Source organism: Pleurodeles waltl, chromosome 4_1 (assembly GCF_031143425.1).
Source record: "Pleurodeles waltl isolate 20211129_DDA chromosome 4_1, aPleWal1.hap1.20221129, whole genome shotgun sequence".
Taxonomy (NCBI): Eukaryota; Metazoa; Chordata; class Amphibia; order Caudata; family Salamandridae; genus Pleurodeles; species Pleurodeles waltl.
In genome coordinates this window covers 656,617,564-656,636,288 of record NC_090442.1, presented here as the reverse complement: position 1 = coordinate 656,636,288, position 18,725 = coordinate 656,617,564, and the positions used below count along the sequence as shown (strand labels likewise).

At 41.6% G+C, this 18,725-nt stretch overlaps 1 protein-coding gene across 1 annotated transcript in view; it reads left to right on the top strand.

Annotated features, from left to right (window-relative positions):
• The window catches only part of PLXNC1 (plexin C1), a 449,291-nt gene that overhangs the window by 229,686 nt on the left and 200,880 nt on the right, over nt 1-18,725 (top strand). The window contains exons 10-12 of the mRNA XM_069229118.1: nt 2,758-2,885; nt 8,344-8,523; nt 15,870-15,960. Coding sequence (XP_069085219.1) covers nt 2,758-2,885; nt 8,344-8,523; nt 15,870-15,960 — 399 coding nt within the window. The remainder of the gene's footprint in view (nt 1-2,757; nt 2,886-8,343; nt 8,524-15,869; nt 15,961-18,725) is intronic.

Sequence of the window (18,725 nt, the reverse complement as noted above, 5' to 3'; positions counted from 1 at the left end):
ACATCCATTTAATAACAATTAAACCATAACATTTGAAAGAACTTGTGTGGCTGAGGTATTTGACACCACAAATCTACCACAGTGTCTCTTTTATTTGTGTCCTTTACTATGCCAAACTTTGAGGAGGTCTTTTGATGGGGCGAGAATCGTGGCATTGTTGATTCAGTGATACACTTCAAGCTTCCCTTATGAGGTCTGTATCAACTCTTGGACATACATTGCCAGGAGCATAACATTCCATGCATCCACTGACGTCTTCTGTTGACATTCAATATTATAGCCACATTTTTTACTTTGACAGTCTCTTGCTGAAACCTTTTGTTAGCTGCCTTTTCAGGTGGTTTTCACATTTTTCAGAAAAGTGTGGCTACTACTTTGAGAATCCTGGTAATTTTGGGGGGGGGGTCAAGTAATGAGATATAGGATAATGCTTGATTTCATAGGTTCCTCAACAGATAAGTCGGGCTTATTTTTTGGCATTCTATGAGGTATCATGACAGGCAAATTGTCATCTTTTGGGTGAGGAAGGGTGTTGTTGCTTGTAATTAATAGTATGATGAAGAAGTGGTCTCACCATGATGTACACTGACATATATGTCACCTGGGGTACTATTTTAAATATACAACACACTGGTAGCATTTGTTTTGCCTAAGTGATTATTGAGCTCAAGTGATGCTTGTGCTACATTACTCTAACAAATACTCTTTGCTTTTATTGAAATGTCATTGGCAGTGTCATCGAATATGTTGTTTCATTGTCAGTGCACTTGATGGGGATTGACTAATGAGAAATACAGTATGTGCAACACGGCGTTTGTAATACATCCAATCTCTGCTTGCTTGGAGCATTTGTAGTGCCCTGCTGGGGTTAGTAAGCCTTAACTAGGGTACTCACTCTGAGTGGTCTCGAATTCCTGCTTTGGACAAAAAATAGTGTCACCCTAAAATTCCCCATCTGGAAGTTCAGCGCCCAAACTCGGAATACCTCATTGTTCTTAGAGCCTGGAATTCCGGGTGCTGAACAACTGATGCAGAATTCTTAGCTGATTTAGAATGAGCGCCCAAGTTGATGGATTGTTGCTCACCTCGCCAGGAGCATTGGTGGGTAAAACGTTAGTGTTAAATTTAAAAAATAGCTGATATACTATCTGTGCACACTTGTGGTCCTTAGGGGTGCTATAGTCGATAAATTACATTATAACACCTACCTGATTAATACAGTAGCACACTGTGGAGAATGTGAATATCTACCTCCAATCCCCTGGGGCCCAAATGTACAACATCATTTTGTGGATGCAAACCATGCAGTTTACAAAATCATACGTTTGAGACTACCAAGTTGTGGATGGCCATGTACTCAACCCCTTTCGTAAGACAGAAAGGCTTTTCCAACTTGCAAAGGGGCTTTTGCAGATCATTATGGATCACAAGTAGGAGGGGGCTAGAAAAAGACAACCTCACCTAAGTGGAATTCAAAATCGTTTGTGACTGCAATTGTTATCACACACCAGTGAAAATCTATAATATCTCAAAGGCTATGGTAACTGATTTTCAAATAGTAATTTGTCTTTGAAACAAATTCAACTTTGGGAAATTGTCTCAGGGGGCCTCAAGGGACCCGGCAGAGAACATAATTATCACCACCAGCTTCTTCCAGTGCTTTGCTAAAGTCTTGAAATGGCATCTTATTTTATTTGTATGCACATAAGACACAATATTGACATACAAGGATTCATACTTGTTAAACTAATCTAGTCTCTTGCTTGTATTTCCACATTTTCATACTTTCATAAGTATGGGCCAGATGTAGCAGGCATTTTGCATGGTGCAAACTGCGAAAATTGTAGTTTGTGCCATGCAAAATGCCGTTTGCGATGCTCATTCACAATTTGCGAGTCGGTAACGACTCGCAAATTGTGAATGCGAGTCGCAAATAGGAAGGGGTGTTCCCTTCCTATTTGTGACTCGCATCGCTCTGCTAAATTGCTTTGTGACCGTGAATGCGGTCGTAAAGCAATTCGCAGTTACCACCAGTGTCACACTGGTGGTAACCCATTCGCAAAAGGAAAGGGGTCCCTATGGGACCCCTTCCCCTTTGTGAATGTTGCCAAAAAGGGTTTTTCAGAGCAGGCAGTGGTCCAATGGACCACTGCCTACTCTGAAAAACCGAAACCAAATGGTTTCGTTTTTTTTTTATTTTGCAACTCGTTTTCCTTTAAGGAAAACGGGCTGCAAAATTAAAAAAAAAAAAAAGAAACTGCTTTATTTAAAAAGCAGTCACAGACATGGAGGTCTGCTGTCTTCAGCAGGCCACCATCCCTGTGAGTGCAGGGACTTGCTATGGGGTTGCAAAATGCGACCCACATCATTAATATTAATGAGGTGGGTCTTTGCGACCCCATAGCGACTCGCAGAAGGTGTCTGAGACACCATTCTGCATATGGTTTTGTGACTCGGAAATTGCGAGTCGCACTGAGTCACAATTTCCGAGTCGCAAAATCTAATTTTGCTACATCTGGCCCTGTGTCCTTTATTTTTAAAAGTAACTTCACAACACCCTTGAACCTATCTTACAAATGTCTTTCCACTGGTTATAAATATATACAAGGATGTCAAAGTAGTAGTGAGTGGATTCAAAAGTGATAATTAGTTTTATTTCACTATAGATAATATCAACATCACCATTTTTTAGATTGTTCATGTTTTTATCATAAATCACAAATAGATTGTGTTTTATCAGATGTTTATTTTCAATAGGTGATCAACGCTATTGACCCTTCAATTATATCAATTCAAGGTAAAACCAAAGTGATAATAACAGGTCAGAACTTCACAGAGCAAACAAAAATATTGCTCATTGGAACCAGCAGCTGCCCTCCAGTTGAGTAAGTAAGCACTCTTATTACCTTAAATTTGTGTGTGTATATGACTGAATAATAACACTTATTTCTTTTTAAGTAGAAACAGTATGTGTTACTGGCTAGAATACATTACATAGCCTCCCCTTCCTCTCTCAACAATTAAAAAATATAACTAGCCTCCTGCCTTAGCCCCACAACCCTCTACATTTACTCACCTCCCCTGGCCAAACTGAAAAGCAAAATACATGTACTGATGCCACCTACCCACAACACTCACTACCTTTACCCTTGCCCTACCCAAATACTATAGAAATTACTAGCCCTCGTGCCAGACACCCCGACCACCCTTAACATTTAACCTTCCCCCACCTAAATGGAAAAATAGACTTGTCCTCTGCCACCCCACTTCCACCGTGCTATCCCGCCGCAAAAGTGGGCACTCCACTGTCACACTGAGAAGGGAAGCTGGCCCCACACTGATAGCAGCTCTTTTAGAGACACTGGTCAGCCCAGAATGTTTTCTTCAGTGAGTGCAGGTCGGTACAGACCCCCTGCTAACAACTGATTGGTCCGATTGGCGCAGGCAGCATGCCGTCCCATTCTCCCACCCTCCTCGGGTCTGTGGAAACACAGATGAGGCAGGAGAAGGCAGGTGAGATCACTGGCCACCATTTCATCTGTTCACTCGGATTGAACACAAGGGAAGTAAGCAATTTCCCTAGTGACGTCACAACAGGTAGAGCATCTCTTTCTTGCCACTCTTGTTAAGTCATAGCAGTGAATAACCGGATTACTAGGCAGTTAATTATTCATGGTAATGCCCACCATTTTAAAAAATGTTCTGTGAATGCATACATTTTTGGCATTACGGTTACTCATTTATTCAAGGTACTTTAACTCTTTAAAGCGTGCAATAGGAGCACAAACACTGCTAGAGTGCAACCAGACACAACCAAGCTCTCGTTTTTATGTCTTCTAAAGTTCTTAAAAAACTTTCTTTCACGGATATTTACACCGTGATTTATTCTGTCATAATGTAGTCTTCTCTATAAATTATTCACATTATCTTGCTCCAAACAACTCATCATGTGTTATTTAGCATATTAGCGGGATTCTCTTACATTCTTTACGTACAATTGCCAATTCTGTGTGGTGAGGTCCTGTTTCAAAAACCTAAAATGCATAAACAAAAACACAGATGCATGTCATCTATATACCCGCTTTGACTAAGACCAACTTCTGTACCTAATAATTTTGGGAGGGGTGAGGCAGATGTCAGTTTATATCAAAATGGCTTGGCCAGAAAAGGATGGCAGCCCTGGGTCAGAGCGTTTTAATCCAGTGCTCAATCTGTGAATAGAACGTCAGTGTCAGGCCACATATTTGCAAAATGCCAAACACACTCAAACTATCACACTAACAGGCGACTATACAGATAACACACACACACAAACACATTTAACACAGATAACACACACACACGCACACCACCACCCTAGAAGTATCAGTAGACTGCTTTAGCAGTGACTGGTAAAATAAATGCCTTTAATCAAGATCATCTGCCTCCAGCCACCAATCTGTCCACAGTTTGACAGGTGTCACACTTGCATATGAGTTAGGGTATGCTTGGTGTGCACCTCTAGCCTACTGAGAGCTCTGCGGTGGACTATTGTATAAGTACTGAGCACAGCTGTTGGGGTCACCGACCATACAGTCAACTGGGGGAAAAATCAGATGGCATGTAACTAAATGTGAATAGGGGAGCAGAGGCACAGTCAACTTTGCCACATGAGGACTTCCTATAATAGAAGAGAAACCACAGCACATTGCAAGTTCAAAATGGTATCTTTTAATCCTCCGTGATAAGTCTGATAAACGTTCAACCAAATATGTCCCCAGCAAGTAGATGGCTGAGAAAGATGTCGTCAAGCCACAACAGTTCTTATGTTCACATACATCAACAGCCGACGTGTTTCGTCAATACTGACTTTCTCAAGGCTGTAAACATAATGTTACATATATAAATATATCAGTCAAATGATTCCAACTGTCTAACGAATGGTGTTGCGTCTAATAATAAAGTAGTGACGTGTCTATAAACACAAAAGCCCAATAAATAATAGGTGAGGTAAGAAACAATGTGAGCACACCAATATGTATGTGTGAACTAAAAACTACTACCATATATATTATAGCACCCCTGTGTATGTAAGGTGTGCATAGTGCTGTTTGCATGCAGCAGGCAGTAATAATGTGTCCCAAGAAGGGAGGTGCAAATCAGGTCACAGATTGTTGGTGCTCTCAATGCCCAAAAGCACAGGGCAAGAAATTGTTGAAAGAACCAGATGTCCTATATTAATATCGAAAGATGAAATAGATGTGTAAAGCATACCTCTAATGTGTAGAATAATTGAATGGTAGGTTGAAGTTAAGCAAAAAAAGCATAAAATTGGACATTGGTCCCTATCCTTATTTGTTATGCACTGCCAGAGCTCCAAATGACTCTAAGAATTTGGCAGAGAAGACTTCCAAGGTCCATGATATGTCTAAAAACAAGGAAATGATTGAGGTAATGGTAAATGGCTAAGAGCACTCAATGTACGGTAAAGCCGTAACTATTAATAATAATATAGTACAATCTAGAGTCAAAAGGGTGAAAAAAAGGCCGGATTAGCTCACCTATAATGTTACCAGAGAGAGAAAACCAAGCAGGGTGTAATTGTCCTAATGAATACGCAAGTGAAATAACATGTATTACTAGGGACCAAACAAACTGAAAAGCTGGGCATTAACTCTGCTATAGTGTCGAGACGGATTTGAGAAAGTGCGTTAAGCTGGCAATAATTGTACGAAGGTAGCCGCATATTGAAAACATGTACAGTAATAATAGCGCATGCGAGACGCATACCAAAGAAATTTACGGGGAACCGCACTAGTAGAGAGGCCGCGCCAAGTCTCTTTCAGATTGGGGAATCTTTTTTCAACAGGCCAGCTCTGTTCATTTAGTGACTTGGCAATAGGAAGAAAAGTCCTTCTGTTGTCTGGCCTCCATGCTCAGCGCCATAAAACTCTCTTCAGACTATATTTTACACCAGCAAAGCTTTTTGGATGGGGTAAAAGAGAGGGGGGTAAATGTCCTAGATGTGACGAAGGTCCAGCCGGTATGGTTCATAAGTTCTATAGTTGTGATAAGCTTCAGTCCTTATAGAAAGGAATTGAATCATGTTGGCAACAAATATTTGGGAAATAGGTTTGAAGTACTTCCTCTATGATGCTTCTTGAATTAGACCGATCTTTTGAGGGGGAGCTATCGAGGTGTATTTTATTTTTATTTCATTAGCTATAGCTAGTTGGGAAACATCCGGAACAATGATTACGTTTTTAACGCAAGCGGAACCACACTTTTTCTCTGCCTTAACCACGCATGTGCGTTGTTCATGGGAGAGTGCATCGGGAGAGGACGCGGTCAGGTAAGTGGGGCTGGGGCAGGTTTAGGGTTAGTTTTTAGGGGTGGGGGAGGTTGTGTTATTTATTTTTTTGAGGGGCAAGGGTCGGGGTAATTTTGTTTTTAGGGGCGGGGTCGGGGTAGTTTGTTTTTTAGGGTGGGGTGAGGGCGTTGGAGTAATTTTGTTTATAGGGTTGGGGTAGTTTTATTTTTGGGATGGGGTTGGGGTAGGTTTTAGGGCTCAGGGTGGGTAGGGGTATTGGGGTAGTTATTTTTAGGGGTGGGGTTCGGGGTAGTTTTTTTTTTTAGGGCAGGGGTCAGGTAGTTTGGTTTTTAGGGTGGAATGGGGGTGGGGGTTGGGGTAGTTTTGTATTTAGGTGTGGGGTCAGGGTAGTTTTGTTTTAGGGGTGGGGGTCAGGGTAATTTTGTTTTCAGGGGCAGGGTAGTTTTATTTTTGGGGGTTAGGGGTCTGTTGTTTTTAGGATGGGTGGGGGGGTTGGGGAAGGTTTTAGGGCTCAGGGTGGGTGGGGGTATCGGGTTTGTTTTCTTTTTAGGAGTGGGGTGGCGGGGGTTCAGGTAGTTTTGTTTGCGGGGTGGAGTGGTGGGGTAGTTTTGTTTTTAGGGACAGGGGTCAGTTTAGTTTTGTTTGCAGGGGCGGCGGTCGGGTATGGTTTTTTTTTAGGGGTTGGATGGGGTGTCGGAGTAGTTTTGATTTTAGGGCGGGTGGGGCGGCTGTTTTTAGTGCAGGTGGGGGTCGGGGAAGGTTTTTGGGCTCAGTGTTGGTGGGGGGTATTGGAGTACTTTTTTTTAGGGGCCGGGTGGTGGGGCGGGTAGTGTTTTTAGGTGTGGGTGGAGGGGTTCGGGGTAGTTGTGTTTTTAGGGAAGGGGGTGACATGCTACAACCACGCATACCGCTCCACACATAACTTTACTAGGCATGCCTTTACAACGAAAAGTCATTGTAAAGGCATGCATGGTAAGGGCATTCGTGGAAACAACGCGGTCGTTTTTCTGACGCATTGTTCAGGGATGCGTGGTTGGTGCATGTATTGTTCCATCATACAACCTAGCTAGTCTCCTCATTGCTACTGCATGGAAAGATCCTGATCCCCCCACAGTCCATCTATGGTTCGGGCGCTTACTGTCTGTTTACAGTCTGTAAATATCATTATATAACTGTAAAGGGAAACAAACCAGGAACCGTGAACAATGGATTTTGGGTGCCTTGATTAATTGGTTCTCCCGTAAATCGGGGCTGGAAGGCGTAATTGTAGATTAATGTGGATAAATATTATATATGTTGATTTAGTATCTATGAAATAATGTATTTTTTTCTATGTATTGTACCCGTGCGAAATTTGTCTCTTTTGGTTATTGGATCTCGCTTGCTGATGCATTAAGATTGTGAGATATATCAAATAAAAATAAAAATAAAAAGATATGGATTGACAAAACAATGAGCCATTCACCATGACATTGATAGATTAAGCAATGAAAACTGCCGCTTTCATTTGTAAAAATTTTGGTTTATTAAGGTCTTGAAAACGGTTAACCCAGGGAAGTGGACATGAAGTTTGGGAATATATGTGGACATGTCATCTTTTTTCTATAATTTATGAGCGGACTCGTAATTGTGAACGAGAACTGTTAAGAGCAATACTTTGTGATTTTCTGCCTTGACTTCATTGGAGGACTTGACATAAATCAATCAAAAATGGGGGAAGCACAGGCAGACATAATCTCTCTTACAACATTGACACATTTGCTTTTAATGTAAAAAGAAATGACACAACAGACAATCATTAACTCACATGCTCATTAAGGCACACACAACATCAGTAAACAATAAGATGCTTAATTATGGCTTAGTATTATTTTCAGAAAAGATCAGAGGTTTGATATTGTAGGTTATTGATTAGCGTCACTAATTTGTGCAAAAGACAACATAAAAGTGTATTGTCCTACCTTTAGAAGAACAGCATACTAAAGACACGGATAAACTTTGTAACTAGATTTTATTTTCTATTTTTTTTTCAGAATAAATGTGACCAGCAGATTTAGCAACACACGCCTAGAGGTTTCTCTGCCACCCGGCCTCAAAGAAACTAAGACTTTGTGCATTAATTTTGATGGGGAGAAATGTCTCCAGGGGATAGCAATATCGTATATCTCCGTACCACAGTGTTACCAAATATCCCCGAAGAAAACATGGGTCAGGTAATACTCTATTTTGAAATATATTTACATTTCCTACAGGGTACAAAGAAAGCTTGAAGTCCTCCTGATGCTCCTTTTAGCTTTATTGATCTTCTGTGCTCTTTGTCTTAAGTCCTTAATGGTTGCTGCACATCTCTCTGGGCCCTGAGTATAGGCCCACACTGAAATCAACGAATAAGTGGGTAAACACCATAAGAACTTTGATGTCAGTGTTAATGATGAGTTGCTTCCACCCCTTAAGCCTCTTTGGATGGTTACATCAGTAGGTGATGGATTTCATTGCAAAGTCTGCTAATGAAAAGCAGGGATGGATATCTTGGCTCGCCCTCTTCTTCTTGCTGTGCTGTTAGAACGAACAGTGTTCTGATTGGCTTCTCCAGCTCACTGGGGCATGTGGCCCATGTCAGTGAGGTGTTTGGTACATTTCACATGCGTGTGATTGGTAGTGGATTGCAAACATTATGTTGGCTAGCAATGCATAGACGGCACAGAGTGCCATTTACTATAAGAACTGTTGGGGGCTGGATTAGAGGCACACAGTCTTTTATTTTTTTTAATAGGGTCTATTTCTTTGAGGACTACTGATGTGATCCTCGCCTCCTTGTTGTGGCAATCAGGAATTTAGCCCTAATCTCTCTAATCAAAGGGACCCTCTATGAGATTGGAGGGCATCTTGTTTGCACTTGAGATGCAGGAAATGGTGACTTGTGCACTTGTCTGACCGGAACATGCAGGCTGAACAATGAGGTATGGCTCATAAGTACTCTCAGTAAATGAGGTGACAGAATTAATGTTATCACTAGACCAGATGAAGTGTACATGCAGTGGTGCACTGATTTACTTCTTACTAACATTCAAGATGCCAATTTCACAGACCGCCCATGTGTGACATCACTTGGTTTCACTGTACTGATGAGTGACAACCAAATGCCAAATGTGTAGCAGTTAGTGACACTTTCTCGCGAGTACAACCAAGCAATGACATCCATGAACAGTGTTAAATATGAGAAAGTACACAATTTTGAGACATGAAAAACCATAAAAAGATCTTGATACTGTTGCAAAACCCCGAAAAATAGAAGGTCTTTAAACTACTTGATATGAAACGGTAAATCTGTTTGCACGTTTTGTGGCAGCTTATCGATTTCTGTGTATATTACAGTTTTAAAATAATGACTTTCACATTCGCTGTGCTTTCAGTAACAGGCCAGGAACACTTATCACTATAAATACATAAGCCAGTAAGTAATACCCCCGTACCAAAAAGGGTTCATCACTTTTTTCTCTCTAATTAGAATTCATAATGTAAAAGAGTGCATTTTCTACTGATTATTTTAACTTGCATTTACCTTTCATTTTAAGTGTGCAACATTATTTTATACCTGAACGTGAAAGCCAACAAAAATAGAGACAAAATAAAAATATTTTGTCTTTTGGAGCCACATATTTTTTCCGTTCCCTCACTCTAACGCTGCCATCAGCAGTAAAGTTTGTTTAGTGCTCACCTCTGCTGAACTCACTTGTGGTAACCAGAAGCGACTGCTAGGCTAAGCCAGCAGAGAGCATCTTGGCATCCGGGGAGCTGGAATGGGCTGCAGATATTTCTGAGATTGCAGGCTGAGGGGCTGCTAGGCAAGCCTGCTCTTGGCTCTGAATGCTGATGGTCACCATCTCTCGTTGTTACAATGTGCTCTGACTGAGAAGGCTAGCTGCCTGTTTGCCTAGCCTCTCGTGGCTGCTGCTGCTGAGGCATTGCCATTCTAGTTAACTCTGCTCTCTTTCTCTCTTGGCATGGCCTCTAAGTTCCTTGGAGGAGTGAGTCCTGGGTGCAACAGGACGTGAGGTCAGCCTCAGCTGCAGGTCGGTGCTGGCAGTGGGGCTTCTAACCTGCTGCCACCTGCCAGACCGAACTACAGGGGCCCACCCTGTGCACACCACACGCGTGACCAGAGGGCAGCTGAGGCCTAAGTATAACATTATTCCGGCCTGGGCTAAAATGTCTGGGGTGCACTGCTCCTGGAAGCAAAAATACCCTGCGTCGCTCCAGCTGCCGGTCAGATGCAGAGACACCTCATAGAGCTCAGGGAGAGATTAACACAGTGCCACCTTACCTCGGTGGGTGCAACAATAGTAAAAAAATAAATGCTGCCTCCACCTGTGCTGGTCACTGCGGTCATGGAGTTGGAACAGAAGGCTCCGGATCTACGTAAGGCTAGGTCTGGATCCTGCACACCAGATGACCACGTGGCCCAGAGAGGCCCGGGCCTGGTCCAGATTTGTTTTGGCTGAGTGAAAGGCAATTGGTGCAGTGGCGGAAGCCACGTTATGCTTTAAACATAATTTTGACACTTAGCCCACAGCACTCATCCCTCCCTGGCCAGTAAGAGATGAGTTTCTAATTGCTTCGTGAGAAGCAAGCAGAGCAGCAAACGCTGGAAGTGGCCGATTTTGTTATAATGTTCAGCACCTCTTCGTGGTCCTCCCAGAAGCCATAATATGCGTGGCTAATGCATTTTAGTGTGGCGATGCTGACCCCGGCACAAAAATACGTTAGTCTAATCCCTGATGTGTGGTACTTGGCAGGGCTGCTATATTACCTTTCATTGTGCTGGGCTAACTGGGCAAATAAAATACTAATTTCTGAACTGGGTATAAGGACACAAGCTTTTCCATACATAAGGAAACTGACAGCTTTGAAAGCTTGGACCTACATTTCAATAGGATTACAGTTTTGGACAACTTTTGTTGTCTAGCGAGAAGTGGTCTATAGCGAAGTGCACATTTTAATGATTTCTGCTGATAGTGTGTATTTTGCACTTTGTGACTTAAATGTAGACCTCTGCCCTTATATAAGTATTTTAATAAATTCAGATGTGTACACATTGCCAGTTGCCAAACACAAAGCATCTGGAGCTACTAGGTTCTACGTGACCTGAAACATATATTGGTATTACCTTCTCCACCAGCCTTGGGGAAGGTATTTTTCATTGCCAGAGGGTCATTAACGTAAATTAGCATACTCCAAGACACTGACACACATACTTATAGGGTAGGCACTCACACCCCACCCACTGGTATGACGTCATTGTTTAATCAAAACAAATTTGCGAGGTTCAATATTAGGCTTGCAAATGGTTAAAATGGATTTGCAAAGCTGTGAGTTGCAAGACTATGAAACTTCACTCCTACCACAGGCCAGAGCAGCTGCACCAGTCATAATCACTGCTGAGGAAAGAAAATAAAATGTAGAAGAGAGGCTCCACTAGCAATTCTCTCAGATGTCTCAACAGACCTGCACCGTATCTGGGACTGGCAAGCAGGACATTCATAACATCAGAAGATCACCATGCACATGTAAGTATGGTCATAAACAAGGAGCCTCATAAAACTCTGGGTAAGACTATGGCAGGCAATGCGCATCAAGTTAAGTGCTGTCTCCTTGCACCGGCAGCCTTGAGAACATTAAGCCGATTTCAGCCCCTGGGACTCCATACCTGGGGCCCAGCTATGTCTCCTTGGTGCCCCCCAAGGCACCGAGTGTGCAATGGGACAGCGGACAGAGTCTCAAAGCTTGCTGCAGTCCCAGCCGCTCCCTGCCTCCTGTGGGAGCCAGCTTTGCTCTTGCACATAGGGTGCTGCTAAACATGCAGCTCCTTGTGTGCAAGAGCAATTGTTCAATCTCTTTCACTGCTCACATCTCTGTGGGCAGGGAAAGAGTTGTAATCTATGCTTCCATGGGTTGAGAGGACTTTGACAGCTCTCACCCACTGGAAGCAGAGTGTTTTCTCTGACTTGGAGGAAGCTGTCAAAGTCAGAGCAAAGAGCTATGTCTGGCTGGTGGGCACCCAGGAACATAGCAGGAGCTGGCCCTACAGGGTTGCTCTCCACAGAGCCATTATTGGCTCCATGAGCGGGCCGCGCACCCCTCCCATTGTTTTTATCTAGCCTTGGGTTGTGGTCCTTGGGGTTAGGGGTCCTGACAGACCCCCTATCTTGTTTTATTTTATCCCCAGGGTCATGGCGGTCCCAAGGGCTGCGGGGCTTCCTTGTGTTAATTTACTATATTTTGCCCCAGGGAGTTGGTATTTGCGTGGTATGGGTATTTTTAGGGTTTAGGGTGGGTAATGGTATTTGGGTGTAAGGGATTTTTAGGGTTTAGAGGTGGGTTAGGGTATTGGGTGATAAGGGTATTTTTAGAGGTTTGGGGCACGTAAGGGTATTTTGGTCAAGGGGGCATTTTAGGCTTTAGGGTGGGTAAGGATATTAGGGTTGGGTAAAGGTATTAGGTGGTAAGGGTATTTTTAGGGCTTAGGTGTGGGTAAGGTTAGGGGTTAGGAGATGATAAGGGAATATGTGTGTGTGTGTGTGTGTGTCCGTTCAATGCGCTCCGGATGCTGGTCGGACTACCTCAATAAATTTTCATACAAAAAAGATCAATTTTGAGCTGTTTATTTGTTACTTAAAAGGTAACTACCAGACCAGCACATTTTGACTTCTCAGTCTTGATTACGGCTGGTGGTCCTCCATTAGTTTCTACTTTTATCCTAATGCATGCTTAGCTTTTCTACTGCATTATCGTTACTGCATTATCGTTAATGTAGTTTTCATGAACCCAAAACTTTGCAAAGATCAATTTAAACAATTATATTGACAGTTCATAAATGTATTCATATAATTGATTTACCCCATATGCCTCTGAGTGAGATATTGTGTACCATGATTGTGAACAGAACTGGATTCATTTAGTTCTGTCATTAGCGCAGTTGTGCATGTGAGCATTTCTTATGTACAAACATCACATTACTTTATTCTTTTGTCCATATCCCTGGTGTTTGTGTTGGGTATTGACTTATCCGTCATGTGGGATGCTGTTGTCTGTGCTCCTCTAAGTGAGGTATCATTCATTTGTCTTAAACATCTATTTCTAACATGGTTTGTGTTTGTTCAGATGATTAAACCTCTCTTTGATGGAACTTCTTAATAAATTATTTGAGATGTACAAGTAGCTCTTCGTAGTTGCTGAGGCCATTCAGGCTTTTTTTTATGAGCCTGATTATAAATCTTCATTCCTTTTGTCGTAGGAGATGTACTCGGTCTCCTCCGCTTGGGGATTTTGGCACATGTTTGATTCCATATTAGAACATTGGAATGTTTAGATCTCCATTGCCAACATTCCAATGTTCTCTTTGTTTACAGCAACAGCTGTGAACAAAGCCTCACGGAGCCCGAGGGGATTTTATTCCACTCGGGCTTCATGAGGAATTTGTTTTATTTAATAGAACATTCTGCCCCCAAGTGGCCGGTGGGTTCTGAGGCTATAGTATATTAGTGATTTCCATGTTGCACCTTTGTGTTCTTTCATTAGATGTTTTGAACAGCATATGTGGTGTCTCTGTTAGTGGCTCTTATGTGGTCTAAGATCAGTTTACATGGAGGGCAGATTGTACTACCAACATATTTCAGACCGCATTTGCATTCAAGAACATATGCTACATGTGTAGTCCCACAATCAATTTTTCGATTTATGGCACTTTGTTTCCCATTGTAGTCCTTGACTGTTCTCAAGTTTCTGCCTATTATAAAGACTCTGCATTTGAAGCATTTCTTGAACCCTTTTGTTGTTTTGCTTAGCCATGTTTCTTGTTGTTTGCCCTTGAAATGGCTTTGTACCAGTTTGTGTTTTAGTGATGGATCTTTTTTAAAGTGATGGAGACCATTGGTTTGAGTTTATGCAGTATATCTAGGTCTTCGATGAGAATATTTCAATATTTTTTAAATATCTTTCTAATTTGTGCACTCTCTTTACTAAGTTAAGATCAACCTGATTTCTCGATTTACTTGTTCCTCCTTTAGTTTCTCTATTTTGGTGATCAGCATATCCACTCAATTGATGTTTCATTTCTTTCATATCCTTTTTCGATATGTTTCTGCTGATATCCTCTTGTGCAGAATCTCTGCCTTGTTGTTTTGCTGTTCATTTCAAAGTTGTCCTGTGTTTAGCAGTTTCTTTTAAGTCTTAGAACATCTTTGTATGGAATGCTGTTAAGTAGTGTCTGGGGATGAAAGCTTGAACCATGTAGTGTGCAGTCGGGAGATGTTTCTTTTCGATACAAAGTTGTCTCTAGTTTCCCATTATTGATGTAGATGGTAAAATCGAGAAAGGTAAAATGTTCTTTGTCAATTGTATGGGTGAATCATAAACCAAATTCATTGGTATTTAAATTGTTTAAAAATGTTTTGAACTCTTGGGTTGTCCCATTCCCTATTATAAATAGATCATCTATGTATCTAGTCCAGTGGACTATTTTTCCTAAGTACTGTTCATGTTTCTCACGCCATGAAATTTCTTTCTCCCACCAGCCCATTGTTGAATTCACCTATATGGCAGAATATATAAAAGAGGGCTTTCACTTTCTTGATATATACTTAGTATTTCGTTATAAAGGCATGCATGGTAAAGGCATATGCATGGTAAAGACTTGCGTGGCAAAGCCAATGTGTTGAAAAGGCATTGTGTGGTAAAGGATGCATGGTAAAGGCATGCATACTAAAGGCATTTGTTGTAATGTCATACATCCGTCCCAGAGGCATGTGCTATACTGGCTAAAAAAAGCCTACTGTAATTCTACCAAAGAAGAATGGGGTTCACTGTAAATTAATTTTGAAGGCTACAGTAGAGTTAGGCTAGGCTAGCTTTTATCTAGGCAACATCAAGACAGTGCAAATGTGGTTTGGTAGGAAATAAAGTTGCTCTTTTTTGCCTGCTTACTGTTTATGTGCTTAAACATATTTACATTAAAAAAAATAAGGATTTGTCCATATATTCATTATTTTCAGTGCCTACTTTACACTGGCGGAGCCAGCTTAGCCTCTGGCACAATAAACCTGTCCCTTTCCATGACTCTAAATAAAGGGGGTAGCCACAAGTATGGTTGGAGCACTATTGATTTACTACAGTGTTCCCAATCCCCCCATTTAGTTTGGAGTGAGCTAAAAATCCTCCGATTTCTGTCAGAAGCTCGAAATATGGAGTAGAATCCACAGGACACATTTATTCACCATACTATCACCACAATGGAGGAAATTCAGCCAGTAGATTCTACCCCTCATTTAGAATTGTCTCCAGAAATTGGAGGATTTTCATTTCCCTCAAAACTTTCCTTAGTCTTGTGAAACAAACCCAACTGCGCTTTGCAATTCAGTCATTCAAAATGTACCTTAATGAAATATAAATACCTTTAACATGTTTTTGCTAAATGTAATTTATGAGAATGTAACTTTTAACCTGTCTCAGTCTTGTATGTTTTCTTTGACGTACAAAGTATTTATACATGCTTTATTCACAGTGGTGGCCGCAAAATAATCGTACATGGCAAAAACCTACACATCATTGATCACCTGAGCATATCACACCCAAAAATAACTGATCTTCACAAGGTAGGTGTGAAACACCTCTCCTATTGATTTTCATTTTTTTATATTTTTTTTGCATGCTTAAATTATTAGTTGAGTTGCATTCTCAATAAATCTGTCATTTCCAGTTACTGGATTAGGCAGACTACTTGTTACACTAAAACTTGAATCCCCACTATTCACTTTCAAGGTGAAAAGGGAAGCCAATGTTCAGTCACTTTTTGCATAATATAATCGATGCCAATGTCCAGCCTACTGATAAGAGCCAGCAATTTTGAACTGTACGCTAATTAAGGAAAAAAGAGCACAAAGGAATTTTCTCAGAACCCCGAGATTTTAAAAACATGAGTAAGTCAGGGTCGGAAGACGGTTCACAAAGTTTGACAGTAACTCAGCCATTAGAACATACATCCTAGTATAGCGGATGCAAGAGATAAAGGAACTATTTTACAGTATATGCTTTATAAATCGAGAGAGTGGATTATCCATAAAACTCCCCCACACTACCAACAAAGCCACCCCATATGGAGGGTATAATGTGTTAACTTCTTCCCACACCGTCATGCCTGCTCTCCATGCCTTCCCTCTACAGCCTCCTACGGTAACCTACTTCCACCGTTAACACCCACATTTTGCTCATCTGTCTCCTTCACGGTCCTCGCATATTTACACCCAGCAGACCTGCTTCTTGCCCAGGTAATGCACATTGGTGACTCGGTCACCTCTCTCCCCGTGGCATGCCCGAGATGTGTCCTGAAAGACCCTGCGGTTCATATTAACCAGTTACTCAGGAAGTCTTTAGATCTTGCAAGAAAGAAAAACAAGAGTAGACGTGTGGAGGATGCTCCCATCACGGGTTATGTTGTTTCTGTTTTGCAAACCATCAGGTATTCCTGCCAAATACTGCATCAGACTGCAGACCGAGGACACGCGTGCATGGGTCAAGCACAGTTTTACACAGTCGTTGTTATGGCCATTACCACATGTTGCACTTTTTTTTCTCTGTGAAGCAGTACCAATAACTTGGGAGCTCCAAAAGTGGGTCCCGGGACCCTTACATACTCCTTAAAGGGGGCCTAATGTACGGCAAGCAGGAGGGTCTATGCAGGGTAAGAGATGAAAGCGTCATCTTGGAACTCAAGCACGAATGTGTTTCAGTTGGTAATGTTCATCAATGGTACGAGCAGATACTCAGAGTAGGAACACCTGCACGTGCATGTTTAATTCTCATTGGGAACATTTCAGAGGGATTGTAAAACTTTTATGAACACTACCTGGCAATGAAAAGCAAGAGAAGAAAACAAAAACATGCAACATGTTTATCGACAATCGCAAAAAGCTGCAGAATGACAGATGAAAATACAGTGGCAGCGTCCTGGTGCTTTTCACAAAAACACTAGCAACGGCAATAGAAGAGGGATTTCATATTCAAAGATGGCTGTGGTATTGCTAGAGTAACATAACCACTCAGCTGTTAAAGATCAAGTAGGAAGCGAAACAGCAAGAAACTGACGGGGCGGTGCTGCTTGAGACTGTCAGAGACTGCATGAGCACTTGCAATGCAGTTCAAGCGTCAGGCAGGCGCTCCTGCAGGTCCCAAGGCCCTGTTGACACAAGCTATAAGCACCGGCAAACAGCTGGACATATACATTGATATGAACTAAGCTTCGCACTCTTGGTTTTTCTGTAATCTAATGGTATTTCATTGTTATAGATGTTAAATCTAATTTCATTTTAAATGATGTCCTTTGATTGGTATTTCATACTGTAATGATTTTAATTACTCATCAATAAATGCATATCAGTGCAGGCGGGGAAGTAACAAACCCCATCATAATGTGGCTTACATTAAAAAGAACAATGCATGGACTTTGGATCCAATTATTACTGCTCTATCAACGCTTTTTACAGGAGGACTGTGTGGACATGACTGTTCTACTCCGTTGACATGATGAGACGGGGAATTGGCATGTTCAGCGTAGCAGAAGCACATTGCATTAACCTGTCAGTTATCAACTTAGTCAGCATGTTTACCCTGGCAGAACTTCAATCATCAGTTTCTTTCCCCATGTTAGATTATGGATGCATATTGCTTTCTTTATTTCTTTTTACCAGTTTTGTAAAGTTTTTTTCATAGCTATGTGGTTACTTTAATATGCTAAAGATGGTAAAATAAATAGGCATTCGAAAAAGGATAAGGGACTTTTCAGTCCAGTCAATGGGTAAGTAGCCATTCCTATGTTTGTCAGCCGAAACCCTGGTTCTGTACATAATTCAATTAAAAGCATCAGTTTTCAGGAGTTTCCTGAACTACGTGTTTGGGTTCAGATCTCAGATAGGGGTTGAGGGTGTTCTACAGTCTAGGAGCCTGAATTCCCAATTACTTGCCTCCATATTTTATTTGCTTGAAGGATCATTGGTGGTCGAGCTCACTGGCAGATAATTAACAGAGGTTTCCGAAAGGAGTACTCTTTTTGAGTGCTGCAGAAGACTTTCACTGTAATCCTAACGTCTTCTAGAGGCAATTGGAGTGTTTTAAGGTTTTATATGGCTAGCTTGATGAGGTTAAGGCACATTCTGATGCCCTGGTTCTGTAACCTTTGTAACTTGGCAATGAGTATTATTGGTGGAGAGCTGCATATATATTGTGCAGTAGACGAGCATTGTGTGTGGGAATAGAGAACTTTACATCATTGGACATTATGTATGGGGTTTGGATTTAGAAAGTTTATTTTGAGTATGTGTGTCTGCATTTTCTCATTCGTTTACGTTCTTTTACACTTAATGTT